The 9,775-nt window shown below is 42.7% G+C and overlaps 1 protein-coding gene across 1 annotated transcript in view; it reads left to right on the plus strand.

Moving 5' to 3' along the window:
* LOC147018096 (interleukin-1 receptor-associated kinase 3-like) overlaps window positions 1–9,775 on the plus strand; it is a 75,573-nt gene that overhangs the window by 50,111 nt on the left and 15,687 nt on the right. Inside the window, exons 8-9 of the mRNA XM_085897444.1 lie at window positions 2,616–2,730; window positions 2,976–3,091. Of these exons, the coding sequence (XP_085753570.1) occupies window positions 2,616–2,730; window positions 2,976–3,091 (231 nt within the window). The remainder of the gene's footprint in view (window positions 1–2,615; window positions 2,731–2,975; window positions 3,092–9,775) is intronic.

The following is a 9,775-nucleotide window of genomic DNA, read 5'->3' on the forward strand; positions in this document are numbered from 1 at the left end:
GATGGATTCGGATGAAACTTTGTGGACATGTTGGGTGTATGACGAGGAAGAATTGATTCGATTTTGGTGAAGATCCGAATTCAGATCTGGATACGAGAATTTGAAAAAAGTGATTCTTCACCATTGAGAGATAGGGCCAAAAACGATACAATACTGTATTGCATGATATTTCAAAAATGTATTGGGCCTGATATATTCTCGTGGATCAGACATTACGTGGCGGAGGTATGCGCTCTACCAAGTGCCCTTCTAATTGGTAATGTGTTCGTAAACTATGAGGTGAGTACGTAGTTTGGAATCTCATCCGTTCTATGCATTTCCAGAGAGAATGATGTTTCTCGTGAGCATTTAAATTTCTACAGCATACTACCTTCTTTTTTTACTCAGTGGTTGATCACTCTGGTCTACAGCACCACCCAAGCTTGTTGAAATGTTGCTTTTGGACCTTTTGTTGCTTCCTGTTTGATATCTTAGCACTATTTTGGGACCTTATTTTACAGTATTTGTCATAAATTATTTAAAACAAAGCTTTGATGTGCGAGTGGTGCACAGTTTTAAAAAAGCAATATTATGGAGTTAATACTGTTGCGATTCTGCAAAACCACATGCCTCTAAGGCAATGGCACCCAATATACAGTGATCCCCAGGGTGTTGTCTCGTTAGTCTTCGTGCAGTCAGATCTTCACCTCATGTCTAATGGGTTAACGGGACGAAGTGCGTCGCGTGGGTCTTATAGCTCGGTCTAATTATATCTCCATCTTCAATTCAATCCTGATTTTCATTCCAATTCTTTCCTTTTATCCATGATACAAATCGAAGCAGGCACCGCACCCAGGCAGCCACCCTATGAGAGACTCTCCACCAACACTGTACAGGACGCACAAAGCACACCCTTTCATTCGAATCTGCACGCCGATTTATAACGGCATCTCACCTTGCTCCACCTTCACTCACCACCTCAACAACCAACATCTCCCGCACACAGGAAAAATCACCTCGTGCCTCCACACACCTCTGCATCGATGCAATTTGCCACCAAACGAGTGTGCTGCACAGCCAGGAGACTCAGACCGCGTGGCGCGGGGACGGGCCAAGCACTTTAACAGCACCAACTGCAGCTTGCATGGGGTGCCCCGAACGGGCATGCGGGACTGACACGACCCTCGTCCAGTCGCCAGAACACGGCCGGGGAGTTCGGTGCAGGGCGGGGCCGGGATCCAATGAAAGGGCACGATTCGGATGACAGCGCGTCGCTTTGAGTCGTTGCCCCACCCTTCGCCCGGGAATTATAAAAGGCAGATCACGAAACCGTCTGCCCTCTCTCTACTCCCTCTCGCCTGCCTACCTCACACTGTCTCTGCCTCTCTGCTATGCCTTCTCTTCACTGCACGTCCTTGTCTGCCTGTCACTGCATCTGCACTCGGAGTTGGTATGCAACAAATATTCTTCTGGACCAGTGCAGAGCACACGTTTCCACGAGCCCCGGCAAAGTGATTAAGCAGGAGATATCGCGCCGACTCTTAAGGTGAGATCGCTCAAGCAGAGCGTCCCCCAAAGCATACTTTGGTTCGTGGTCGGCCAACCGCGCCAGGTATTGAGAAGCCGTTATTTCTCATCTGCTCTCTTTGCTTCTGGATAACAAATCTTCATCAGGTTTGTGTGTGTGTGTGTGTGTGTGTGTGTGTGTGTGTGTGTGTGTGTGTGTGTGTGTGTGTGTGTGTGTGTGTGTGTGTGTGTGTATGTAATGGTGCCTGTCATTGCCTAAGTTAAGATCGTAGAAGATATAACAGGATAAGTCTGCTCTGTGTTTGCTTTTGTAAATTGCTTGCCTTTTGTTGCACCCCACAAATTCCTTGCTCTCCCTGCTGTACATAATAATAATATACTCCATTTACTGTGTCACGTACCATCCCTCGCTAATTGTAAATAAATGCTTTGTATAGAAATGTTCCCAGCTCGTTTTCATATTTTCCTTCATTGGTCCAGCATGGTCCGTATCCTCGCCTAGCCGGGACGTTATCCCCCAATGATCTGTTTCCTAGCCAGTACGTCCTTGACAGTTACGCTCGGCTGCATCTGATTCGGTAAGGTGATCCGGTTTCAACAAGGTGTACCGAGAGCATGTCCCCTGGTAATTAGATCACATGACCATTTTAGGTAACCGGTTGCCATTAGACGGAGGACCCTAAGTTACTTGATTGAGTTATTGGCATTCACGGTCGATTAGCGACCCGCCGCATCACGGAGTTATCCGTGTGTGACGGCCTGCCATTCCGGAGAGTCTGGTGAGAACCCGAGGTAGCTTCCCCCTCCCCCCCCCCGGTCTTCTCTCTCCGACCCCGGGTCCTCACCAATATGTTATTTGGCAAAGCAGATGACTGCATAAGACAGAATTTTCTGCATATGCCAACATGAGTGAACTTTCTGTTTTACTTTTCATTTGTTTAATTATACTTTAACCTCATTTGTAATACTGCTCTTCATGTCAGTTTTTGCTGTTGTTGATTGATCCTTAATTTTCACAACCATGATTGAAAACAAAGTCTCAAATTTTGACCCAAGTTTAACCCCTCTTTATCAGTCTTTCCACCTTTTACTCTTTCCCTGCTATCCAGGCTTCGACATCCCAACATCCTGGAACTGGTTGGATACTGCATGGAAAGTGGAATATGCTGCCTTGTATACCAACACATGGAACGAGGTTCCCTTGACAACTTGCTACACTTGCAGGTATACTTAAAGCATCCTCGCATTGTCTGAATGATATGGACTTTAATTTCCTGCCATATTGTGCAACAAATTTCAACACTAGGCTCCTAAACACAAAGCATTCATCAAGATGTTTCATTGCATTTTAATACACCTGCACTGCATTCTAATATTGTACCCTTCTGGATTACCCTTCTATTAAACTGAACAGCATCTTGGATGGAAGCATAAATGTGGTTTTTCTTTTCTTTCTTTTTCCTTCTCAGGAAGCACCTTCCTTGTCCTTTCCAGAGCGGTTGCGCATAGCAGTTGGTGTGGCATGTGGATTACAGTATCTTCATATGTCGCAGCAACACCCCATCATACACGGCGACGTCAAGAGGTGGGTAATTGTGAGCCAGTGATTTTCTGTGAGGGTTTGTGATGTCCACATAAATACTGGTTAGATTTGTCAACATAAAGGCTATTTGCTCAATCGCTATGCTTGGGGTGGCAGCGTCGTGTTCACCATTGAGTTATCTACTCCAAGGTTAAATAACCAATGTGATCAGCCTTTCATATTAAAACTATCATTCTGATGCAATGCCACCAGGGGTAGCTATATTCCAGAATGCATTGTCCTTTGTACAGGGACATGAAGCCAGCTGTTTCGCCGAGATTAACGTTGTGTATGTCAGACGCCACTACCTTTTGAAAAGAGTAGGCCATTGTGTGTGCTGGCACATGGAACAAATTATCTGTTTGAGTTAGCTGTATAACTAGCCCTAACTCGATTACATGGGATTGCTCAGATGCAGATTTGCACAAGCATGATCATTGATCAACCAAATGGATGGCTCCTGTGTGTTTTTCATATTTCCTTGCATAACAATGGGGCATCCTCACATAATTGGGCATCCTCACATAATTGGCAATGTCTGAATATGATTATGTACTCTTGCTTCCTGTCATATTGTGCCACAAATTTTAACACTGTATTCCTTAACACGAGCCGTTCATCAAGGTGTCGCATCACAGATCACTTCGTCTTGATGGACGTGTTTGAGGTCTTTTATCAAGTACAAATGACAGTAATATTTCTTCTAAATTGACCAAAAAACGAACGAACAAGAATGGCATCCGGAGAGCACAGTCTCATCTTGTGCGTTCATTCTGAAAATAAATACCATCGTTAACTGAACACACTGCTATTATGGCCCATATACCCATATCATTCATGCACCCTATTATGTCACATAGTTTCTTGGCATGGGTTGTGAACATCTTACATTTAATTCTTCACTCACATCATTTCATACATCAGATGTATGAAGTTTCAGATAAAGATTTCAATTCAACCAATTATTGCTGGAATACCACTTCTCTGATTGCATCATCTTTATCACCCTATATACCCTATGGAGAGTTGATGACTATGTGAAGTTTCAATTTTTTCATTAATTTTCTCCGAAACCCATCATGTCCAACTTTTTTCCTTTAATCCAATATGGCTGCCATACAATGTGACCTATGACATCAGAGTTAGTAATAAAATATTCTCCATGGAGAGTCCCTCCTATGTTTAAGGTTTTGCATCAATCAGACAAGTGGTTGCAGAGAAAACCATTTTTCAAGCGAAAATATACAGACGCGGACACACACAGGCATGAGCGTTGCAATAGTCTTGCATCCCTTCCAGAGTGAGACTAAAGGCCCGGTCACACCATGACGTTTTAGCCAACGTATGCCGATTTTTGAATTTTTTTTCTAAAACGCTGGCACACGTTGAATACGTTATGGGTAAGTTTTGATAACATTGAGAGCACGCTGAAAAACACTGCCATACGTCGTTGTACGTTGGCTTTAAACGTTGTACTTTTTGGTTGTCCTCAAATTTTTTCATTCTTGAAATTTCACGACGTATGCCGGCGTATGACTCACACGTTCCGCTACGCTGGCCACAAGTTGTATGCACGGTCTGCGATCGTTGACAGACGTCAACACATGCTACTTGTAAGTTAATCATAAGTTGAGACACGCCGAGGTAATGTTTAGCGTACCCGAAACTTATTTCTAACCTATGATTAACGTGTTGTTGGCACGTTACGCGATCGTTGCCACACATCGACAGACGTTACTTTTAAGTTACTCATAGGCTGAAAGACGTCGGTATTATGGATCGTCCTTGCGTCAGCGTCCACGGCCACGGCCAGGACACTTATTTGCAGCATTCTTCAAACTTTTCTTGGGCATGACGAGGATGTTCACACTTCGATGTCTAGCTTGGCTATGATTCCAATTATCCATCGGCAGCGTCTATTTAAAATAGTCGAGTTTGAGCGTTTTAACACGCTCAGAAGAAACGCTTCAAATTTCCAAACCCCAGCGTCAAAAAACAAAGGCGAGTGACAGCAATTTAAATCGTTCATTGTAAACAATGAAAATAGTTGAGTGGTACCGTTTAAAAGTCGTTGAGTGTAAAAAAAAATCCAATTGTTGAGCGCAAGCGTCTACTTTCAATAGTGGAGATGCAGCCATTTAAATCGTTGAGTTAATCATTTAAATCGTTAAACGCAAGGACGATCCATCATAACCCACACCCTCCCCCTCACACTCACCTACTACTGCCAACATGAACAAACTACTACTTATACTAATACTACTACTAATACTAATACTGATACTGATACTGTTACTGCTGACATGGACATCGACTCAAAAAGGACTCGAAAACACTGTTGGGTTCCCCTTTTATGAGCAGCATTTTTATATACCAATTCCCAAAACCGCTGGGAACACGTCTTTATATGGCAGTTGTAAGCTCGAAACACGTTCATTTATTTTTTTTTGTCGACCGGAAGACGTCATTGGAATACGTCTATATACGTCGATGTGTGTTGGGACTACGTAAAGAATTGGTTCAAAGCACGTCAAACATAAGTTAGAAATAAGTTTCGCGTAAAAAAAGACATTACCGCGACGTGTTTTGACTTATGAGTAGCTTATAAGTAGCCTTTGTGGACGTGTGTAAGCGTCCGCATATCGTGTGTAAAACTTATCCCCATCGCATGCGGAACGTGTGTCATACGCCGAGTACGTCGTAAAATTTTGAACATGTTTAAAATTTCTTGACGTACTCTACTTACTACGACGTATGATAGCGTACTTTAGCGTTCTACTCACGTATATCAAACTTACTCATACCGTATTTGACGTGCGCCCAACATTTTAGACACATTTTTCTTAGGTCGGCATACGCTGGCAAGATCGCCAAGGGGTGACCGCGATGTTGACACTTCCATTTCTACGGCAGTTATGATTCGAATCGTTGTGCGTCAGCCTTTTAATAGGCTACGTCACGACATCGTCGGCGATGCGTGCAACGTGCTATGCCTAAGTTAGACTATCGTTGGGCATCGGTTGTGTAGGCCGACAACAGGTTCAGCATTCGTTGGTATAAGTTATCTATAACACAACGAAACGTTCTGTGTCCGTTACCAATGCGTTATACATAAGACCAAGTCGCTATGAATACGTCCGAATCTTTAGAAAAAAACATCAAAAGTTCAACGTAAGCCAGCGTTTTACATACATTTTAATACGTTGCCATCGCTGGCTAAAACGTCAAGGTGTGACCGGGCCTTAACAAACAAAAAGATGATATGTACATATACAACACATGCCACAAAAATAATGAATCATCCTGTCTGTGAAACACCAGGATGGTAGTTTATAGCTGGGACAAGATGCAAACCTGGGCTAGACGGTTTAGAGGGAACTGTGTCCCTCTGGACCATCCTGCTAGACCTTTAGGTCATACATAAAATGTCGATTTTAAAAAAAGGTTCCCACTTCTCTTTGTGCTGTTCCTTTTGCTATGTTGCGTCCTGATCTGCTGTGTTCTTGCTCTTCCATGAGCCTCGACTCTGCATACAAAAATAAATAAAAATTATCATCACAATTGTATATAATTACAGACTGGTTGTGGAGCAGTTGATGGAATGGGGTTCATCTGTCAAATGATTATTTAAGCAATAAACTTTGAAGTTAAAAATAAACTTCTCCTAATACTACACTTTGGAAAGTAAACAAATACGTTAAATCATCAATACAGCAAGTTGGCAATATGATGATTCCAGTCAAAGAAAAATGTTTTATGACTGGTGGTGTCTCAATGATGTTGGCAGATAAAATTTAATGAGTGACTAATTTTCTAATTATATTTCCCTCTTGTGACTGGCAGGATAGTTCTGAGAGTAGTGTATTTGCTTTTGAGTCATCTAATTTGGGTTGAATTCTCAACTGGATTATAAACTATCACCCCTGTGCTTCACAGACAACGTGTTACATCAATGAGTGCTCTATCCTACGCACGGACGTTAAGCAGGATGTAACGTCTACTAAGCATTCGCTGGTAGATGTTAGACTCCACTGTCTTTTGCATGAGGAGGCTATTATGCATTTAGCACCCTGGCCAAATTAGAAATTGTTGCCAGAAACCGGGGGTCGGCAACGTGCAGCTCCGGAGCGACTCTTTTAAGGACTAGTGTGCAGTTCCTGAGCTTGGTCGATCAAACCCCCTTTTTTCTCATTGTCAATCTCCAGGAAAATCTTTGTAAGTGTTGTGAAAGGATAAAATAATACTTGAAAACTTTGACGATAAATGGGAAAATACATCCGATTACCAGCAAATTATGCAAACACGACTGATACATTGTGCTCCGCGCATCATCTGTTACATGGTTATTTCGGCTATCTTGTCGGCAATAGTACAGCTCCAACCTCCACCCTCAGTTTAGAAATTGAGCCCCTATTCAAAAAAGTTAGTGACACCCTGATACTCACTGGGCAGGTGAATGAGAATTCCAATAATGAACGATTTATATCTAAATAAAAAACCAAGAGAGACCGAGAGAGAGACCGACATCACTGGATTGAGATTCTTGCAGTAGTTCAACAAACAGCAAAATAGTTTTATTTCAAAATATCTAATGTACATGAAGTAAGGTGCATGTGTGAGTGAAGATTGTAGTGGTAGCACACTTACCTTTATGCTGTCTGGTCCAGGTTAGTTACAAATTGTCCGAGTGGTGCTTGGCAAGCAGGGTGTTGCATCACAGGTTGCGCTGACCTATAGATGGACATTACAGCAAGGTGTTCCCTCTGCTGGCATTATTTGTTTAGTTGGTGTCTTTCTTGGAGTTGGTGAAAGAAGACGAAGGTATGGGGTCGGATAAACATCAGAGAGTATTGAAGGAGATGGAACAGCAGATAAGCATGATCTTAACATGTATAACATAATGCTTATCTGCTTTGTCAACATGAGTCCGTGTCATTGATGTATTATAGGCCTACCTTTTCTCATACAACATGATAGCCATCTTCACAAAAACAGCCACATCGCTGATCCAGCCAGACGTCAGCTGGTTGTAGGCAAGCCGTTCTTCACAAAAACAGCCACAATGCTGATCCAGCCAGATGTCAGCTGGTTGTAGGCAAGCCGTTCTTCACAAAACAGCCACATCGTTGATCCAGCCAGACGTCAGCTGGTTGTAGGCAAGCCGTTCTTCACAAAAACAGCCACAACGCTGATCCAGCCAGACGTCAACTAGTTGTAGGCATCCAAACTTTTCCATGCCTTCATGTCTTCCAGGGTGTAATATTTTTTTTTTTAGTAAATATAAGATCATTCACGATATCTGGATATAAAATGGTTGGAAAGTTCGTCTCACTTCTGGACCATGCTGTATTCAGCAATTCATACTGGTTTGTGTTCCTGATAACCTGTGTTTTGTTATAATACCGCTCCTTAGACAGTGTCCAACGTATCAACAAACACAAGCTTTGACTCCAATTGTTTGGCCATGACAAAACATAATAACACTAATTTTCTAAATTTTCTACGAGGGCGAGTCAAAAAGTATCCACAATGTATTTTTATTTAAATCATGTAACTTCAATTGAGCATGTACAAGAGCATCATTTTTCCACATACTCCTCCTCCTTTTCAACACTCTTAGTCCATCGGTTCACAAGCTTCTGTATGCTCTCAGAAAAAAAGGTTTTGGCTGAGTAACGAGTCACACATGCATCACTTCTTTCACTTGTTGGTCACTGGCGAAGTAACGGGCTCTTAAAAGCATCTTTAAATGGACCAAACGGGTGAAAGTCCGAAGGAATCAGGTCAGGACTGTACGGAGGATACTCCAACACCTCAAAGTTTACTTGCCGGAGGGTTTCCACAATATGGGCAGCAGTGTGTGGATGGGCATTATCATGCAACAACTCAACACCTTTTGACAGTAACCCTCAGTGTTTCCATCAAATAACTGGTTTCAAATGGTCCCGGAGCATTTCACAATAATGGACACTGTTTACAGTTGTGCCCTCCTCTTGATAGTGTTCTAAAATTGGGCCTTGTGAGTCCCAGCAAAGTGTGAACATCACTTTTCCTGCCGATGGTGGACTTTTGAACTTCTTTTTGACTGGTGATGTCAGATGTTTCCACTCCATACTCTGGCCTTTGCTCTCTGGCTCATAATGGTGGATCCATGTTTCGTTTCAAAAACCATGCCTTCATGACAAAAGTGGTTCAAAAAGGCTTTGGCAGATTGTCACACAGTTGCACTTGTGCTCTTCTGCGAGTTGTTTTGGAACTGATCTTATAGAAACTTTATGAAAGCCAAGTCAGTTATTGATGATTTCATGTGCAGAACCACGACTGATGTTCAGATGTTGTGCCACTTCATCAATAGTCGACCGGTGGTTGTCCAGAATCATGGCGCGGACTCGTTCAATGTTTTCTTCTGCTGTGGACGTGTTGGGTGTCCAGATAGTTCATCATTAGTGACACTTGTGCGACCGCTTTTGAACATGGTAATCCAATCAATCACACTCCGCTGTGGTAAAGTACTGTTCCCATATTGTGATGAAAACCTGCAATGGATTTCTGCCCCTTGTACACCTTCAGCCCACAAAAACTGTATCACTGCACACTGCTCTTCTTTGGTACAAACGGACAGCAGAGCAGTCATGTTAACTCCCTTGCAACGACACAACTACTGATTGCTCAAGGTTGAAATTGCTT

This window comes from Eptatretus burgeri, chromosome 10, assembly GCF_056783735.1.
Source record: "Eptatretus burgeri isolate ZD-2024b chromosome 10, Ebu_testis_v1, whole genome shotgun sequence".
Lineage (NCBI taxonomy): Eukaryota > Metazoa > Chordata > Myxini > Myxiniformes > Myxinidae > Eptatretus > Eptatretus burgeri.